Source organism: Odocoileus virginianus, chromosome 6 (assembly GCF_023699985.2).
Source record: "Odocoileus virginianus isolate 20LAN1187 ecotype Illinois chromosome 6, Ovbor_1.2, whole genome shotgun sequence".
Lineage (NCBI taxonomy): Eukaryota > Metazoa > Chordata > Mammalia > Artiodactyla > Cervidae > Odocoileus > Odocoileus virginianus.
This window is the reverse complement of record NC_069679.1, coordinates 66294101-66315344: the sequence shown is the minus strand read 5'-3', so window position 1 is coordinate 66315344 and position 21244 is coordinate 66294101. Positions and strand designations below refer to the sequence as shown.

At 35.8% G+C, this 21244-nt stretch overlaps 1 protein-coding gene across 18 annotated transcripts in view; it reads right to left on the bottom strand.

Annotated features, from left to right (window-relative positions):
• The window catches only part of GPHN (gephyrin), a 520258-nt gene that overhangs the window by 76469 nt on the left and 422545 nt on the right, over positions 1–21244 (bottom strand). For all 18 annotated transcript variants that reach the window (XM_070469503.1, XM_070469504.1, XM_070469505.1 and 15 more), the window contains 2 exons: positions 10327–10419; positions 1222–1277 (listed from right to left, as the gene is read on the bottom strand). In XM_070469503.1, coding sequence (XP_070325604.1) covers positions 1222–1277; positions 10327–10419 — 149 coding nt within the window. The remainder of the gene's footprint in view (positions 1–1221; positions 1278–10326; positions 10420–21244) is intronic.

Below are 21244 nucleotides of genomic sequence, written 5' to 3'. Positions count from 1 at the left end.
CTGGTCTTTCTCTGATTGTAGTAAATAAGGAAAGATCTCTTTTAATCAACTTTCACAGCTCACTAGATTAACATATGCTTCCTACTGAACAAGATGATGCCTACAGTACACTCTTAAGTTTGAAACTGTTAGACCTTTATAAACTACTGGTCTAAGATGCAAACTATTTGTTCCCAAACTTGTTTGTACCAGTTTGTGGCGACAGCTGCTACTGACCAAGTTATTTAAGTAAATATTCCATAAACCAATGATATATAAGGGTAAAAAGAGTTCTATTTTTCCTAAAAAAATTAACCTAAACCTTTGGAGCATCTCATTTAAAAAAGTCTGCTAAAAAAGAACTCCTGTCAAATTAGGTGTAGGTGAAACAACTGTAAAAAGTACTGTAAAAATATAATAAAAATCTAGAAGGAGTCTATACTTAGACACTGTGCAAAGGTCCTTAAAATTTCTTCCACTTTAAAGAAACCAACACTGGAAATCCCATATAGTGCCTTGTGGGTATAATAGAAACTCAAATAGTAGATACTTATTAAAAGAAAAGCCTTGGCTCTCCATCAGATTAATGACAAATAAATGTCCATTTATTTAATTTAAATTTATATTTATTTTAAAAGATAATTTGCCACTTGTAACTTATTTCCAATCAAATGACCAATTACTAGTATCAAAAGCAGTAAGAGCACTTCTATTGTATGTCCACCATGGCCCATTAGTACTTCTTTTTTTTTTTTTTAGTACTTCATTTCTTAATAGAAATATATGTATACCTGTTTTCTGGTAAGCTCCCTAATGAGTAAAATTAAACAAAATGATTAGCAAGAAAGATTAAATAATTTGCTTGTTTTAAGTTTTCCTGTTTATAAATGAGTTGGGGAAAAGTCTAAGAAAACCACTTAGAAATTATAGCTCTATTCAGAACATTAATGTTTATACTAGAAGGAAGATTCATCCAATCACAGGGCTGGAAAATTCTTGTGGGGCATGTCTGTGAGATATACTAATAACACTATGTCCATGCTGCATATGACTAGAGGCAGGTTCTTTTAGTTGAGAAGGAATTCATGGTTCTTTCTCAGGGGAATCATCATTTCATCTCTTTGATGACCCATCTAATCCTTCTTTAAGATTTCCATAAAAACAATGGCAGAAGTATAGGATTAGACTGAAAATCCATGAAACTAAAATCTTTAGGGCCTTTTTCAGGCCTATGAATCTCACCTGTTCACCAGCTTGGGATTCTCCAATGATGAAACGATCTCCTGGGCCATCAGCAGCTGTGAGATGAACAGAACCAAGAACAATCATCAGAATGCACCTATGGCAAGAAATAAGAACCTAGTCTTGGAATTCTAAAAGTTGACTCAAATGATCAGGTAAGGCTTCAGGAAATTGGAACACTTTTCTGATCCCCTAGCTTAGAAAAAAGTTTTGTTACTAAAATACTACACTAGTTAGATTGTTGGTATCCATAACTTACAAGACCAATAGAAGTGGTTCTAAATGTGCCCTTTCCTGGTGTCTCTGGAGGCAGTTTTCTTGTTGTTCCATAATTTCCACTCTTGCACTTTTAAATAGGAAGTTCTTTTAGCCTATCCTCCTAAATAAAAGGGTATGTATGTGTGATGTGTGTGTACACACTTGTGTAGACTTATACATGAACTAGGAAGAACATATATTCTTCATTTGATGATTAAAGGAAATGAGTTACAGAATGAAGTATCTCAGGTAGAAGAGGTTCAGTACCTTTAACAAGTGGTGGTGATAGAGCTAGGGTTTAAAAACTCACACCCTGAATTTCCAATACATTATTTTTTTATGAAGGATCAAAATGCTGCTAAAAAAAACAAAATACATAGGCAGTGCTGCATCACAATTTCCATTGACTGCTTATTTTTAAACTGGAAGAAACACTTTCAGAATTGAGATGGAGAAAATTTCTTATCCAATTTTTTCCCACATACAGTACAGTAATGGCTGGATAAAAAATACTCTTGAAGATAAATATATTTAAAAGGGTTTTCTTCACATACGACGTGGATTTCAGACCAATACTACTGGCAAGGCAATATGTACCTAATGAGTTTTATGATCATGACCATTACCTACCTGTAATCGGCATACAGCAAGGGTCTGGGGGCACACACACAGCAAAGATAACACTATTTATATGAATATTTAAATAATATTTGCAGCCATGTTTATAAATAATAAAAAGCATTTTCCATCTTTTAGAGAGGAGATATAAAATTCATTGTTTCTTTATGTGATTGCAAAGCAGTATTTTTCCTAAAGGCTTATCTATACAATGCCGCTTATAAGTCACTTTTTTTGTATAGCTAGCTTTAGTTAATCTAATGTGAAGAGGAACAAAAAATTAACATTAGGTATCTTCTACTTACTAGATGTTGTATCTTGTGCTTTTTAGATTTTGTCTCAGTTAATAAACTCTTGGCTTTCGGGTGTTTTTTAGAATCCTACTGTATTAATATTTTCAGTGTTTACTTGTAAAAAAGAGACTACTGCAGTTTTCCTGAATGGCATTCTTATTATGCTGCTTTCATGGGTTCTTTTTTCTTTTTAAATGAAACAATTTAAAACAGATAGAGAAATCACTGCTTCAACAATTATCAAACATTTTACCAATTTGGTTTCATCTATACCCACACTCAGTATTTAAAACTAATCATAATTTTCTTACTTTAGAAAATTAAGTCAATTATCTTTCAGAGTTTCGCACTAATTGCATCTCAAATCTGAATAAACATTTTTATTTTTCTGCTAGAGATATTATCAGCTTTCTGCCTCCCCATAAGCAACCTAGACGCTTGCTTTTTTTTTTGCCTCTTGAACAAGGGGAAATTAGCATGGTTTTAGAGTAAAAGTTGAATGTGAATCCTGGTTCTGACTTTTATTAGCCTTAGGACTTTCAACAAATTACTAAAATTTTCTCTAAACTTCAGTTCACTTGTTGCTAAAAATGGGAATAACCATACTTTAAAATAATACCCTTGAAGGCTTTTTATTTCTGTCATTTATTCACTGAATTTCTACTGAGTGTCTTCTATGCCATAAGTGTCACACTAGATGCTGGGCAGTGTAGAGAGTAAAACTAGTTGTTATGTAGTCGCTAAGTTATCTCCAACTCTTTTGCAGCCTCATGGAGTGTAGCCCCCCAGGCTCCTCCGTCCATGGGATTTCCCAGGTGAGAAGACTAGAGTGGGTTGCCGCTTCCTTCTCCAGGGGATCTTCCTGACCCAGGGGTTGAACCTGTGTCTCCTGCACTGTAGGCAGATTCTTTATGACTGAGCCACCTGGGAAACCAAAGTAAAACTAGATACTGTTTCTATTTTAATGCAGTGTCAATTTGTTGCAATGTTTTACACAAATAGAGGTGGGCTCTAAAATCATCTTGTAAGCAATTTTTTAAATGAAAAATAGAAAATATATTTTATCACACACGGTAAAGATGAATATTATTTCGAGAAACTTATTTTGTTTATTTATATTCATGCATATATATTTATATGTATTGTATATGTATATCCTTGGTTTGTGATGTATAATGTATTTAGTGCCTGTCTTTTTATGGGTGTGGTGAAACCAAAACTCTTAAAGCCACTGAGGGAGATAAGATTTTAATGTTAATCAAATAGTCACATTAATGAATATATAAATATAAATTAAGAAAACCACTCTAAAGGAAAGGAACACAATTTAATGAGAGCATACACTAAGAGTACCTGAACTACCTTGGAGGGTCAGGGAAAGCCACCTTGATATAAAGGATTTATGATTTGAATATGAAGGATAAGCCAGAACTAAGTAGGCAAAAAGTATGTGTGTGTGTGTGTGTGTGCTCGCACACGCGTGCATGCGAGGGAGGGAGAGGTGGTAGGGGGAGAGAGAGAGAGGGAATGGAAATGGACATGCTGTATCTCAAGATATTCACCTAAAGGAAACAGTATGTGTAAAGGCTCTGGTTCTTGTCCTCCATCTATCTTATAGTCTAGCTACTCTCTCAAGTACCGAGAATACCAAGATGACTCATATTTCAGCTCCATAACATATGCTACTCCCACTGCGTGGAGTGCCCTTTCCTTCTCCCTGCCTTCTGGTTAAAAACTTCTTGGCTTTTAGGACTCAGCTCAAGTGTCAGCTTCTCTAGGAAGTCATATCTGACTTCCTTCCCCATTCTCTTTTGTTTCCCCAATGTATTCCTGAAGTAACTCTAATTACGGTTTCTTAATGTATTTGTAATCATTTGCTTATTTGTCTCAGGGAAATTCCTGGTACCTGCTGAAAAATAGGTATTCAATAAGTGTTCAATATATGAAGTATTCACAAGTGAAAGAAATGAATGAGTGTGGCTCCTAAGAATCTTTTTAGAAAAATGAATCCATGAATGAAACAATAAATATTTTCTAATACAAAATGTTGTATTTTGAATGACTTCCTTTTTCTGCTGGTTCATGGTATATTATTTTCTTCAAAATGGGAGTCAACATTCACCATCTTTAGAATGTTTAGAAAGATTGCTCTGATATAACTTGTCCATATAACTTAGGTTATGTCTAACATAGTGCTAAGCTTGTCATTGATGCTCAGTAAATACTTGTTAAAATAAAGAAATGAACTTTGCGTTTCTATAATACTTAGGTAGGAAGTTTGTAAACTGTCTTGTACATGCATTAGTATTGTGCTTTGTAAATTTTCTTAAATAATTTTATAAATGTGTGTATTTTATCTCTTCAGCTAGATAATAAGCTCTTTTGAGGTAGGGATCACTTCCTTTATTTCTTTTCTGAAATTGTCTGCTCTTCTGTCCTCCTCTTGTTTTCCTGTTTCCCTCTTCACACATTCTAATACACATACACTCAAAACGCTCATCTCAATGTTCTGCACAAATGCTTCAAGCAAATGTCATTATATAACGAGTGGCTAGAGATAACGTGGGGCCAAGCTGGTATAGAGTGTCAGGGAAGCCAAAATCCGAAGCAGTCTTTAAGTGAAAGAAGCAAGATGCTTCGTTACCAAGGAAGGTACACTAACTGGGGAGAGAATGTCTAACTTTAACTAGGTTCTCCACTTTCCTCTGAAAATTTCCACCTGGGAACTATGCCTCTCTGTTGTTGGCTAAGGAAGGTTCAGTCAACCAACATTATAGAAAGTACCTGATACCAATGGAGGAGTCATTCTTATCATTTCCCTTTTAACAGTGCTTCTCAACTCTTAATGTACATAGAAATCACTTGGAGAACTTGTTAAAATACAGATTCTGATTCAGTAGGCTGGGATAGGTCCTGAGGTTCTACATTTCTAACAAGCTGATGCTTATGCAGCTGGTTCAGGGACTACCCTTTTTGAGAAGCAGAGCAGTGTAAGACTGAACAGAATCCAGACAAATTCAGACTAATAGAAAGCTTAAATAAAAAATTAGTGAACTACAACAGAAGTTCTGATTTTACACTAACAAGGCTCGTTATTTGCTATACAGGCAGGAAAGTAATGATCAATCTACCTAACTTGTTGATACTTATTTTAAAAATCTATTAAAGAGATATGTAAAAAAAAAAAAAAGAAAAGAAAAAGGTTGCCATTTTCAAGATGAATTTTACCAGTTTGGGTGGGAGGGGGCAGAAGTGGAGGTATAGTGGCAGATGAACCTAAAGCTTGGAAAGAAAGAAACTAAATAAGCCACAGTATACCATTAGAAACAATGGATGGGTTGCAAGGATTTCTGTAAAGGCTTAGACTCTTTCCACTGCTACCCCCCACCCCCCCAATTCTGGCATTTCAGTTAATAGCTTTTCATGTTTTGCAACTATAGAATTTAATTTGAAGGAAGTGATAAAAGCAATATAAACCAAATCCTAACAGCAAATGCACTGTGTAAGCAATTTATAATGCTTAATTCTAGACCCTGAAGCTGCTTTCACTTCCACCTTTTTAATGTGAAAACACGTTTAGTCTTGTTCACTTCTTTATTTGAAGATCTGATTATATCATTTGATATAAAATTGAGAGCATTAGATAACTATCCAACATAGCAATATACAGAAAATGATCATCCTAAGGCTATTTGCCCTAGAATTATCCCTCATTTTCATTTTCTAGTCACGTGGGAGCTCTCTTTAAATCTCTTATAGCTATTCACTTATTTTCAGTAACAAAAGTTTCATTGTTTCCTTATTAGGGTTGAATAAATGGAGGCCAGAGAAATAGCATAACTTTCAGAGGTCCTAGGAAGTATATTCAATGGAGGAATAAGGCAGAGGGACTAAGATTTTGTTTAGTCTAACTATAGAACCAAACTAAGACTGATGGATAGGCAACAGGGTAATAGTATTTGTGTGTATACTAAAATTAACATTATAGAAAGAGTTCGGAGTGGTGGCAAGGGTAGATGATGAGGCAAGGGTAGAGACACGACAGGATTAATAGTTGCTGCAGTTATACTGAGGGATTAAATCTGGAGAATTGTTTGGGATTTTAAAACTGCTGCCTGGAAAGCAGGGAGCAAGGAGTAGAACAGATGAATTAGAAGGCATTTCATATTCTTTATCATCATCTTCCAGGAGAAAAAAGGTCATACATTGTTAGTATTGGGAAGAGATATGTTATTTCCTTAAATATATTATTTTAAGCTTTTTGGAATTAACTAAAATTAATTATTTCAAATTATCTCTTGGCTCACATGAGTAGTGCTCCTATATCATAAGGCTCTCTTTTTCATCCAAAGTGTCCTAAGGTGGAAGACTAAAGGCTGTCAAATGAATTGGAGAACCAGCTACGGCCAAACAGGATTTAAATGGACAAAACAGAAACTCTTAAACATGACTTTTGTGACAGAATAAGAACTAGCTCAAAATTTAAAAAGTTATACCGAATTTTAGTATGTACTTTAACCTACTGGGAGGAAGTACATAGATGTTAATAGCAGCTAGACAGTGGGATAATGGGTAATTGAAAAATGCTCTTTTTGATTTTCTATATTTCCATAAGCATGTATTTAATCAGCATGTAAAAAAGAAAAAATTTATTAACTTAAAATGCAAAGGTTTCTCTTAATTTTCCAGAACTGTTTGCTGCACATGGTTTTTAAAATAATTATCGGCTTGTTTATAATTTTTCCTTTGCCTAAATGATAACTAAAGTAATTCTGAAGCGATAAGTCTTTCAAATTGAATATTTTCAAGAGAGTGAACTTAGTATCGAGGTATCTTTGCCTTTATTAACGAACTAAGAAGCAATTGTGAGACAATGGGCACCCACATCTCTATAGGAGGCTGTGAATGCATCAAGAAGATGATTAGCTTAATCAGTGTGAAGGGAGAAATAACTCTTCAAAAATATGAATAAAACTACTGTACCGCTTCTAGCTGGTAAATGCTACTTTCATTTTCTTTGCTTATATCTTTCAAATTCACTCCCTCCTCCTCCTGAATGTAGTTTTAGATTTATTAGTTTACATCCTCATCGCTTAATTCCTGTCTTCTTTATACTCTATTCTTTCTTATTCTTTAAAAGCTGTTCCTATTTCTTTAGCTATTTGTTACTGCCTTGATTTTTCAACCCACATACCTTAAAGCAAGAGATCCTCCAACTGGTTTGGAGTTTTATCCCACATGTTTCTGAAGGATACTGGCTAATGCTTAGTGATCCAGAGCAAGTTAGGAACCTCTTTACACCTAGAGGGTTAGCAATGTTCACAGGTGCCACGGATTATTACTGGAAGGCCTAAGGCAAAGGCAGAGGAGAAGAAAAACAGGGAGAATAAAGGGAGTGGGGAGGAAGGACTGGGAGTAAAGGAAGACAGGGTGGAGAGAAGAGGCATTGGACGCAGAGTGGTAGAGAGCCACAACAACAGCCTCAAGGCTGTTCTTTAGCAAACACTGCCTAGGGGTGGTGTTACAGCACAGAAAAGACAGGCCAGGCCTTTTTGTTCACTGAGAGCCTCTGCTGCCTTAATTGTGATGTTGATCATAATTAACCAACCATTCCTACTTTGAAATGTAACCATTTCCAGGATGGTTTTCTGTTATGTATTATGTCTCTGTTATATGTTCCATATCTTAGAGAACTAGCAATACTTCACAGGAAAGAAATAATGTGAATTAGCTGCATGGCAGATTGTCTGTTGAACCTTTTATACTGTGAGATGCCATTTTAAATGTCTCTGTGTGTTTGTGTACCTGTGTGAAATAACTAAAAACACCACCACTTTAAAACAATAGAATATGATAGTCTAAATGGTAATTTTATATATACATTTCTTTGATAGATTCTACAGTTGCAGAAAGGCTCTTTCACTGTTCATGTGGGCTAACTAAAAAAACTAAAAGCAATAGTTTTATATTGAGCTGCTGCTACCGTATGTAAAAATCACAGAACAACATTCTGTTTCGGAATAATTCTGTCTCATATTATTTAATAATTTATTTATAATATTATTATTATTTATTATTTAGTAATTCTGTCTCATATATTTCCTTTCTCCTACTTTATATTACTGAGAATGTAAAAACAATAGACTTTCTTGTCCCTTTGGTGTTTCATCTGCTGTAGTTGTTTGTTCTACTCTGGAAGTAAGAATTCTTTGCCATTTCAAAGCAATCCAATATGGCTACCAATTAAAAGTTCAGACAGAAGTTACATTTTAGAAGGAATAAGAAAGAAGAGTCAATGAGGCTATCAGAATACTAAAATAATTTCTTTCTGAATAATATTCATCTTAATAAACATTATAGAAGAAATGAACTTAAAAAACAAAGGAGGCAGTGAGTATTTGTTATTTGTTTTCAGCTCTAATTTAGATAACATCACCAACTCAATGGACATGAACTTGAGCAAAGTTGGGAGATAGTGGAGGACAGAGAAGCCTGGCATGTTGCAGTCTATGCAACATGCATAAGAGTTGGACACAACTTAGTGACTGGACAACGAAAACAACTAATTTAGTGAGATCAAGCTAAGTTAGATGTATTTAAGATAGCTTCGTGAGAAAGAATATACTAGGAGGAATTAACCTCTCCATTGTTTTATGAGATTAACAGTTTAGATAATGTTATCCTTTTTTCAGAGATGGTTTAAGTAAATACGATAATACTAATAAGATTGATAATAATAGGTACTATTATTAAACATTAAAAACTTTGAGAGCTTTTTTTTGTGCCAGATACTTTAAGACTTTCTACAGTCCCACTTAGTCCTCACAATAACCTGTTGGGGTAAGTATGGGTATAATTATTACAGTTTTATAGACAAGAAAACCAAGGATCAAAAAGTTGAACTGATTTGCTTAAAGTTACACAGATGGAACTGGTATGAGAGCCCAGATCACTCTTTCTTTGCTTGAAGTCCAGAACTTTAACCATTTGTTCTACTGTCTCCAACACAGAAAGATATTCCTTAGAGGTGGTGATGCAACATGGAGGAGATCAGTGAATATATTTAATCACAAGAAAGAGGAACATATTTTAATGGCTAGATAAGAGTATAAACATAAAAATAAAAAATGAAGACAGTCAAGTCAGGGACTCCATAAATGATCATTAAAAAGGAACTGGTATTCTTAACAGCTCTGATAAACTGGGGAATGTTTTTAGATGTTTCTTCAATGATGTCAGCCAATATAATATAACTAGTATTAGTTTCTAAGCAATTCAGTTGCAATTTCATTTTGTGTTTTCTTAAATTGGACTTTAGGGAGGCGATGTTTTGCTTTTCAGCTTAATGTCATCCTAGGCGATTCTGAAGGTGTGAACTGCTGGTACCATCTGGGGCTTCGGAGCTCTGAAATATAGGACCTTCTAGGGATTTAGAGGTTTCCCTCACACTTGCTTTCTATGAAGCTCTTACCGATGTTTGAATTTAAAGCAAAAGAAAACAACTGGCCCACTTGATCCCCAAGGTGGGAGTTTGCTTGTCTTTCTTGGATCTATAGATGTTTTCCACTAGAGAATATCTGGAAAACTTCAGACTAAGACTGTCTGCTATCTGGTGTATGTAGAGGCCAAAAGAATTATGGCACAGTGTCTTTATCAATCTCTACATATTTATTTGTGAGTAAGAATTTTCAAGTAACTACAGTATTTTCTCTGAAGTTTTACTCAAGATTGTGCAGAAAATATATAGGTGTAGGTTAATATTGTTATCTGTGAATAAATTTTTACAAACAAGTGGGAAACAGATGTAACAGTCATTAGGTACCTGGGCTGAGCCAAAAATCTAAAAACAGAACACTAAAAACAAAGCAAAACAAGCCAACAAACCCCCCAAAACCAATGTGAGTATGTTGATACTCAAGAAAACCAAAATATTTACCTCGGACAGCATAGCCATCTTTTACTGATGCTGGGAAAGGGGGTAGGTTGTCTTTTGCATATACATCTTGAGCAAGGACTCTCCCCATTCCATCTGTAAGAGAAAAAAAGGAAAATATGGATGTTGAGTGCAGTGGGTTAAACAGGTGGTCCTAAACAAGACGGACATTAAGTACTTGTCTGACAAGGCTTGTATAAGGGCTCAGTCAGATCTCCTGATTTCTATCCCAAGAAATAGGTGACAGAAGGAAGAGATGCATCCTAGTGTCTGAAATGAAAGATTAGATTCAGTCAATGAATAGTAACACTTGTGGGGGTTATTTGAATACGAGTAGCTACATAGTCATCAAAGAAGTGTTCAAGTTGATGTGTCATAAACCCTTTAACAACTCAAAGATGATTTTCTTTAAAAAGTAAGTTCTTAAATAGTCATAGTCATTGACCCAGGAATTTCACTTCTAAGAAAATGGACAAGTCTTCCTGTATGTGTTTATTTAAGAGTTGCTTACCAACAGACAAAGGATTAATCTCAAAAATATACAAGCAACTCCTCCAGCTCAACTCCAGAAAAATAAATGACCCAATCAAAAAATGGGCCAAAGAACTAAACAGACATTTCTCCAAGGAAGACATACAGATGGCTAACAAACACATGAAAAGATGCTCAACATCACTGATAATCAGAGAAATGCAAATCAAAACCACAATGAGGTACCATTATACACCAGTCAGGATGGCTGCTATCCAAAAGTCTACAAGCAATAAATGCTGGAGAGGGTGTGGAGAAAAGGGAACCCTCTTACACTGTTGGTGGGAATGCAAATTAGTACAGCCACTATGGAAAACAGTGTGGAGATTTCTTAAAAAGCTGGAAATAGAACTGCCATATGACCCAGCAATCCCACTTCTGGGCATACACACCAAGGAAACCAGATCTGAAAGAGACACGTGCACCCCAATGTTCATCGCAGCACTGTTTATAATAGCCAGGACATGGAAGCAACCCAGATGCCCATCAGCAGACGAATGGATGAGGAAGCTGTGGTACATATACACCATGGAATATTACTCAGCCATTAAAAAGAATTCATTTGAATCAGTTCTAATGAGATGGATGAAACTGGAGCCCATTATACAGAGCGAAGTAAGCCAGAAAGATAAAGACCATTACAGTATACTAACACATATATATGGACTTTAGAAAGATGGTAACGATAACCCTATATGCAAAACAGAAAAAGAGACTCAGATGTATAGAACAGACTTGTGGACTCTGGGAGAAGGCGAGGGTGGGATGTTTCAAGAGAACAGCATTGAAACATGTATATTATCTAGGGTGAAACAGATCACCAGCCCAGGTTGGGTACATGAGACAAGTGCTCGGGCCTAGTGCACTGGGAAGACCCAGAGGGATCGGGTGGAGAGGGAGGTGGGAGGGGGGACTGGGATGGGGAATACATGTAAATCCATGGCTGATTCATTTCAATGTATAACAAAAACTACTGTAATGATGTAAAGTAATTAGCCTCCAACTAATAAAAAAAAAAAAAAAGAAAAAAAAAGAGTTGCTTACATCAGTGAGAAATGGAAAGAAATAAAAAGATTAACAATACAGAAATTTAAACAGTGATATATCCTTATGACAAAATAGTATACAATATTTTATAGTATACAGTATACAGTATATATACTGTAAATAGTATACAGTATTTTATAAAGATATTCACTGACACAAGAAAATTCTTATAATATGCATTTTAAAACATGTAGAACTATACATGTAAAGTATAATCTTAACTATGTTAAAATATATGTGTATAGATCAACAGAAAAAGATGGGAAGGACATACATGAAAATAGAAAGTATTTGCTTACTGCAATATATTAGAATTATGAGTACTTTTATACCCTATGCTATACTTTTCTGAAAGTTTCCAAATTTTCTACAATGATCACATGTAATATTTATAATTTTTTTCTTTTAGAAGAGATAAGTAAAGAAAGGAGCTCCTTTAGCATTCTATTTAACTTTAGCCAAAAATTTGACTTTATTAACTTAAAAAAAGCAGTGACTAGAAGAGCATCAGTAATCTATTGTGTGAAGTGACTATTCAAACCATTATTCATATACTCTGGACAACAATCATCTTTGGCGAGCTCCCAGGAGTTTGATTTCATGCCAATAAGAATAAAAGTTTCAAGAGTCACGACCAATTACTTAAATTCTCTAGTCAGAATCTGCCCTTATTATTATCATTGTGAAGTCGCTCAGTCGTGTCTGACTCTTTGCGACCCCATGGACTGTAGCCCACCAGGCTCCTCCATACATGGAATTTTCTAGGCAAGAGTACTGGAGTGGGTTGCCATTTCCCTCTCCAGGGGATGTTCCCAACCCAGGGATCAAACCTGGGTCTCCCACATTGCAGACAGACGGTTTACCATCTGAGCCACCAGGGAAGCCCATTATTATCATTACTATTGCTATTAAAGAAATAATATAATAATTAATAGGAGGTAGAGAAGGAAGAAGAAGAGGAGGGAAAAAAAAATCAAACTTCCCTCCAAAGACTATATGTAATATAGAACTTGATTTACACATGTTTGTATAGATTTAGAAAATTCTGTTGTTTCCAGAGCTGGATGGATGAGTTTTTTGGGTCTGTCTTTGTTTTTAGCTTTGTCATTCCTAGCTACTTTGGGTCCTCTGGTTTCCAGAACCCAGGACAAAGAAGTAAGTACAGACCGGTTTTAAATTTTGTCTCTGATCCACAGTGATAGTGATATTGACCCTTTTTAAGGAAAGTGACACCTGAATTGGGAGAACTAGCTGTAGGTACCTTCAGGAGGTTGAAACTATTCTAGAGCTATCCTGAGCTATGGACCATACTTTGTAAGACCAGGGAAGTGGTGGGACTAGAGGACCTTGTTTGTATAAACATATACAACATTAACTCCCAATGAACCTGAAGCTATAAGGCAGCCTCTGGTAGTGGACCCTATGGCATCTGCTTAGGGTCAAAATAAACTACTTGGGTTAGCTCCTTATCTGAAACTATTCTATTCAGTGTGGTGAATGAAAATGGAAGTGTGACACTAGTACAGATCCCAAGAGAATAACTTTACTGGGATTTGAATAACTCAATAATAGTATTTAATAATCAAAGATAGCACCAGGGCTGAGTTTTTCTGGCAGTTGATCTAGTTATCTAATAAATGTTTATATAGCATTTTATAAATTACCAAGTAATATCACATATATAATTTCATTTAATTCTTAAAAAAAATCTAGTAAAGCATTATTATATTCATTTTAGAGGTGAATTAAGAGAAGTTTAAACAGGGTAACCTACCCAGGATCACATATTTTACAGATAGCTAAGACAGGACTGAAATTTAGATCTTAGAACTTCAATCATTACTACAATGGCAATAGCTACATACCCTTCACATACTGCTCTTTCTCTGTTCTAACATTTAAAAAAGCTGTAAGGTGAGTCCTCAAAAAATTAAAGATAGAATTACCATAAAATCCAGCAATTTCACTTCTAGGTATATATTCAAAATAAGTAGTAGTAGAAACTTGAATAGATATTTGTGTGCCTATTTTTACAGTGGCATTATTCACAATTGTCAAAAAGTGGAATTAACCCAGTAAACAGAATGTGGTACATACATATAGGAATATTATTCAGCCTTAACAAAGAAGGAAATTCTTACATATGTTATCCGTATACATATGGGTGAAGCTTGAAGGGATTATGAAATAAGTGAAAATAGCTGAAACAAGCCAGCCACAAAAGGACAAACATCATACGATTTCACTTATTTGAGGTAATTAGAGTATTCAAAATTATAATTATCAAAAAGTAGAGTGGTGGTTGTCATGGGCTGGGGAAAGGGAGGAATTGGGAGTTATTTTTTAATGAGTATGTAGTTTCAGTTTGGGATGATGAAATAGTTTTGGAGATGGAAGGTAGTGACAGTTGCAGAACAACATAAATGTATTTATTGTCACTGAACTGTACAGTGAAACATGATTAAAATGGTAAGTCTTATGTGTTACCACCACCACAAAAAACTACAAAGAATGGCTGTCATCAACAGTTAGCACATGTATTTTTCCTCCCTAGGTCCTTGCCAGTAGCCCAAGAGAAGTGATACATGCTCATCAAGACTCTTTTTACTTCTATATTCCGGGAGGAAAGAGGCTGAACACTTAGTATGCTAAGTTTGAAAGCCTGTTGATACTGACAGTCTTAGCTACTGCAGCAACTTGACATAAGTTAACTAAGGTCTCACTGATTGCCAATTTAGAGAAAAGCGTATCAGCTGACTTGATTTCTCCCTTTAATGCCTGAGTTACTCATATATCTTATTGTGCCATTCCATTCTGGATGGTTCCTAAGGTATGGGGTCTACTCAACCATAATTTGGTGCAATTAGATTCTGGAAACTAAAGTAAAAATTCTGTTATGTAAGTTTCCAGTAATAATTGCCCCTCCTTACTCCCATTTTATCATACACATAAACACTAAAAAATAGCCTGCAAATCTGAGGAGAATCAAATAATAATGACAGATTGAGATGTACATATGACAAGGAATTAGTGTGCTTATTTAATTATTTATTGAAATATAGTTTCTGTAAATGTTATATCAGTTACAAGCGTAGAACATAGTGGTTTGCAATTTTTAAAGATTATACTCCATTTATAGTTACTATAAAATATTGGCTATATTCCCTGTGTTGTACAACATATGCTTGTAGCTTGTTTTGTATCTAATAGCTTGTACTTCCTTACCCCTATATTGCCCCTTCCTGCCTTCCTCTCCCCACTAGTACCTCTAGTTTGTTCTCTACATCTGTCAGTCTGCTGCTTTTTTGTTATATTCACTAGTTTATTTTAGATTCCATATATAAATGATATCATACAGTATCTTTCTTTGTCTGACTTATTTCACTTAGCATATATAGTGTGTGTTAGTAGCTCTGTCATGTCCAACTCTTTGCATGGACTGTAGCCTGCCAGGCTCCTCTGTCCATGAAATTCTCCAGGCAAGAATACTGGAGTGGGTAGCCATTGCCTTCTCCATGGGATCTTCCTGACCCAGGGATTGAAGTGGGGTCTTCTGCATTGTAGGCTGATCCTTTACTACCTGAGTCACTAGGAAAGCCCCTTCACTTAGCATAATATATCCTCTCAGCCCATCCACATTGCTGCAAAAGGCAAAACTTCATACTTTTTTTACGGATGAGTAGCAGTCCACTGTGTGTGTGTGCAATGTCTTTATCCATTCATCTGTTGGTGGACACTTAGGTTGGTTCCATATTTTGGCAATCGTAAATAATGTTGCCACGAACACTGGGGTGCATGTATCTTTTTTCATAGTGTTTTTGCTTTTTTGGATACATACCCAGGAGTAGAATTACTGGGTTATATGGTAGTCCTATTTTTAGTTTTCTGTGAAACTTTTATACTGCTTTCTGCAGTGGCTGAACCAATTTACATTCTCACCAAGAGTGTAGGTGGAGGTTCCCTGTTCTCTACATCTTATAAGTGAGTTATTTAATGCCACAACCTACCCAAGATTCAATAGGCTACAAAGTAATATACAGATCCTATTTTAAGAATTCCGTAGTGCTAGCGTAAGGCTTGCCCAGCATAATTTGGAAAATGTTTATACTGAGATTGAGCTTTATTTCTGACAAGTGTCTAGTTTCTGATACAAAGAATGATTTGCTGCATCTTAAACATGGTGGGCTTTTTCTTATTTCCATGTCTTTGCAAATAATATTGCCTTGGACAGGAATATTTTTTTCCTTCCTTTCCTGTGCCTAATGAATCTTAGGTATCCCCTAAGTATCAGCTCAGATATCATGTCTTTGGTCTTCTGCCTCTAAACAAGAAAAAACAGTTCATTGACTAATTTATTTATTCATTCATCATCAAACACTGGGAACCTACTATATGCTAGACACTTAGGACAAAAATATTAGTAAGACCTGGCTGATTTCCTCAGGGAGTTCACATGTAACAGTATATGTGAGAAAGGCGAATATGGAAAAATAAAAATATGAGTACAAGATAGTACCGTATGGGCAGTGACAATATATCATTAGGGTAATATGGGAGGTATACAGAAAAAATCAGCTCAGATCATGAGCTCCTTACTGCAAAATTCAGGCTTAAATTGAAGAAAGTAGGGAAAACTACTAGGCCATTCAGGTATGACCTAAATCAAATCCATTATGATTGGAGGTGACTAGACAGAGTGGATGGAGGTCCAAAACAATATACAGGAGGCAGTGACCAAAACCATTCCAAAGAAAAAGAAATGTAAGAAGGCAAAGTGGTTGTCTGAGGATGCTTTGCAAATAGCTGAGGAAGGAAGAGAAGTAGAAGACAGAGGGGATAGGGAAAGATATACCCAGCTGAATGCAGAGTTTCAAAGAATAGCAAAGGAGAGATAAGAAGGCCTTAAATGCATAATGCAAAGAAATAGAGGAAAACAATACAATGGCTAAGATTAGAGATTTCTTCAAGAAAGCTGGAGGTATCAAGGGAACATTTCATGCAAGGATGGGCACGATAGAGGACAGAAATGATAAAGATGTAACAGAAGCAGAAGAGACTAAGATGAGATAGCAAGAATACACAAAAGAACTAAAGCTATGGCAAACCTAGACAGAGTATTCAAAAGCAGAGACATCACTTTCCCAGCAAAGGTCCATATACTCAAAGCTATGGCTTTTCCAGTAGTTACGTACAGATTTGATAGTTGGTCTGTTAAGAAGGTTGAGCGCCAAAGAATTGATGCTTTCAAATTGTGGTGCTCAAGAAGACTCTTGAGAGTGCCTTGGACAGCAAAGAGATCATACCCCTCATTCTTAAAGGAAATTAACCCTGAATATTCACTGGAAGGATTGCTGCTGAAGCTTCAATACTTTAGTCACCTGATGTGAAGAGTCACCTCTTCACTGGAAAAGACCCTGATGCTGGGAAAGATCGAAGGCAAAGGAAGGGGACAGCAGAGGATGAGATGGTTAGATAGCATCACCAACTCAAAAAGACATGAATTTGAGCAAGCTCTGGGAGAGAGTGGAGGACAGAGGAGCCTGTCACGCTACAGTCCATGAGGTTGCAGAGTCTGACATGACTTAGTGACAACAACAATAGGGAAAAAACCACCTAACCAACAATTTGTGGAACATCAAGAAAATCTTCCTAGATGAGATGATACCTATGCTGAGTTTTAAAGTTTTAAGTACAAACGAAGTAGGGGAAGAGTGGGGGGCATTTTCAACAACAGAAGCAGGATCAAGGGAATTTAAACTTAATCTTATGAAAATGGGAATCCAATGGAGGATTTTAAGCAAAGTAATGACTTCAAGTTAACCTCCCAGCAGCATTTAAATCTCTTCAGAGATAATAGAACTTTTAAGGAATATTAATTTTTAATAGAACTTTTAAGTACCTAGTAACAAGATATAGAATGGTTTGAAGGGATTATATACAGTCTTCATATTTTTCAAACATTTGTATCCATCTGTTATGGTATACTTTCCACATTACATTAGGTTGCTTGTGAAGCTGTTATATCTTGACTTCTTCATTAAGTTGTTAATTCCTTGTTTTCACAGCATAACTCACCCATCACTGTATCCCCAGTATAGTGTTTGGTACTTAAAAGGCACTCAGTGAGTGTTTGCGGAATGACTGCGTCAATGAATGAGTACATTAATGATTAGGACTAAGGAGGGAAATGTTGGATAAATAGAGAAAAGAGTCATATCAATCAAATATTAATACAAACAACTTCACCCAAAGAATACATAAAATAGAGAAGGACATCTTGTTAACTTTTACTTTCATTATTTCCCATTTAGACTCCTTTAAGCAAATCTTTTTGTATAATGGATGCTTACCTCCATAATTACAGTCATGACTTTCCTAAACCTGGATATTTTCCTTTCGCTATCAATAAATGTCCATCATCTATTTCAAGACTTCATTAAAGATATAGGTTCTCCTGATGCCCCTCTGAATATGACTCCGTATATTCAGTTAGTAGTATGCAAAATTGCATGTAAGAGTTTTTAGGGTGATGAGTGCGAGAAGTGTGCATTTGGTTTCTTAAGTTTCTGAAGAAACAAAACTGTATTTTTTCTTTCCTTTGTGTCTAATCAAAACAAAAAATACAGGTTATATTCAAAATAACTTTTAGCAGCCTAGACTTCTAGGAGTCTTTGCTATTATTTAAATTCTGTTCTTCTTAAAAGGGAAGGATAAATCCAAGAGAAATGAAAACATGTGCTGTGTTTAGTTGCTCAGTTGTGTACAACTCTTTGCAACCCCATGGCCTGTACCTTGCCAGGCTCCTCTGTCTGTGGGGATTCTCCAGGCAAGAATACTGGAGTGGGTTGCCATGCCCTCCTCCAGGGGATCTTCCCAACCCAGGGATCAAACCCAGGTCTCCCACATTGCAGGAGGATTCTTTACCATATGAGCCACCAGGAAACCCCATGAATACTGGAATGGGTAGGCAATCCCTTCTCTACGGGATCTTCCTGACCCAGGAATTGAACTGGACTCAATTGAAGGCGGATTCTTTACCAGCTGAGCTACCAGAGAAGTCCAATGAAAACATATGTCCAGACAAAAACTTGTAAACAAATATTAATTGCAGCAGTATTCATTAATACTCAAAAGATGGAAACAATCCAACAGATCATCAATTGATGAATGGATAAATAAAAGTGATGTATACTGGATTAGCCAAAAAGTTCATTCAGAAAAACTCAGGAAAACTCGTGTTATAATTCCAGTCCAAGTCCACAGGCCTGCAAACCAAGGGCGCTAATGGATAAAAACCCAATACATACAATGAAATATTATTTGGCCACAAAAAGAAGTGAGGTACTAATGGAAACCATAAAGCATTGCTGAAAGAAATTATAAAGAAGAAAGAAAGAAATGGAAAGACATTCTTTGTTCAGGAATTTAAAGACATAATATTCTCAGAGCCCATGTTACCTAAAGTCACCTATAGATTCAATGTAATCTCATTAAAATGCAAATGGCATTTTTTTCAGAAATAGAAAAATTCATCCTAAAATTCATATGCAATTCCAAAAGAATATGTCCAGATGAGATTAGTATTTGAATTGGTGAAATAAATAAAATATATTACCCTCGCCATGTGGGTGGCATCATTCTATCCACTGGGCATTTGAATAGAACAAAAGGTGGAGAAAAAAATGGTCTCTTTTGCTTCCTGCCTGCCTTTTGACTTGGGATGTTGGTCTTCTCCTACCCTTGGATGGGCTTTATCCATTAACTCCCTTGGTCTGCAGGCCTTTGGACATGGAATGGAATTATAACACCAACTTTCCTGGGTCTCCAGCTTGCAGATGGCAAATCATGGGACTTCTCAGCCTCCATAATCATGTGACTCAATTCCTCATAATAAATTTCTTTCTATATATATTCTATTGGTTCTGTTTCTCTGGAGAGCTCTAATACAAATGGAATAGAATAGAGAGCACAGAAATAAACACTCATGTATATGGTCAAATGACTTTTGACAAGGGTGTCAAGACCACTCAATGGGGAAAGGGTAGTTTTAAAAAAATGATGTTGCGAAAACTGGATAGCCACATTTGAGAGAAGGAAGCCGGACTCTTATCTTCCACCATATACAAAACTTAACTCAAAAAGGATTAAAGACCTAAACATAAAACCTACAACTATGAGTGAAGTTTGAGAGGCTCCCTGGTTTGGAAGGATTCCACATGCTGTTGGGCAACTAAGGCCTTGAACCGCAACTACTGAACCCACGTGCTGCAACTACTGAAGCCCATGTGCCTGAGCCTGAGCTCTGTGGCAGAAGAAGCCACCACAGTGAGAAGCCCAAGCGCCGCAGTGAAGAACGGCACCCGCTTGCTGCAACGAGAGAAAGCCCATGCAAAGCAACGAAGACCCAGCGCAGCCAAAAATAAATAAATAAATGGTAAAAAAGGAATTGTACACCATGATCAAGTGGGATTTACCGCAGGGATGCAAGTATTTTTCACTATCTGCATATCAATGTGATACATTACATTAAGAAATTGAAAAAAAAATAGATGCAGAAAAAAGCTTTTGATATATTTCACCATCCATTTATAATAAAAACTCTCCAGAAAGTGGGCATAGAGGGAACATACCTCAACATGATAAAGGCCATCAATGACAAACCCATAGCTAACATCATATTCAATGGTGAAAAGTCGAAAGCATTTTCTCTATAATCAGGAATAAGACAAGGATGACCATTCTGGCTACTTTTATTCAACATAGCTTTGGAAGTCTGAGCTATAGTAATTAGAGAAAAAAAGAGATATAAGGAATCCAAAGTGGGGAAAAAGTAAAACTGTCATTGTTTGCAGATGACATGATGCTATACACAGAAAATCTGCAAGATGCTTCTAGAAAACGATTAGAGTTCATCAATAGATTCAGTATAGCTGCTGGATACAAAATTAATAAACAGAATTTTTTTGCATTTCTATATGCTAACAGTACAAGATCAGAAATAGAAATTAAGGAAACAATCTCATTTATCACTACATCAAAAACAACAACAACAAAAAAATACCAAGGAATAAACCTACCTAAGCAGGCAAGAGATCTATACTCTGAAAACTACACAATGCTTAAGAAAGAAATTAAAGATGACACAAACAAATGGAAGATATTAATATACTGTATTCTTGGACTGGAAGAATCAATACTGTTAAAATTATCATACTACCCAAGCAATCTATGGATTCAATGCAATCCCTATCAAATTAACCAATGACATTTTTCACACAACTAGGACAAAAAATTTTAAAATTTGTATGTAAACACAAAAGACTCTGAATAGCCAAAACAATCT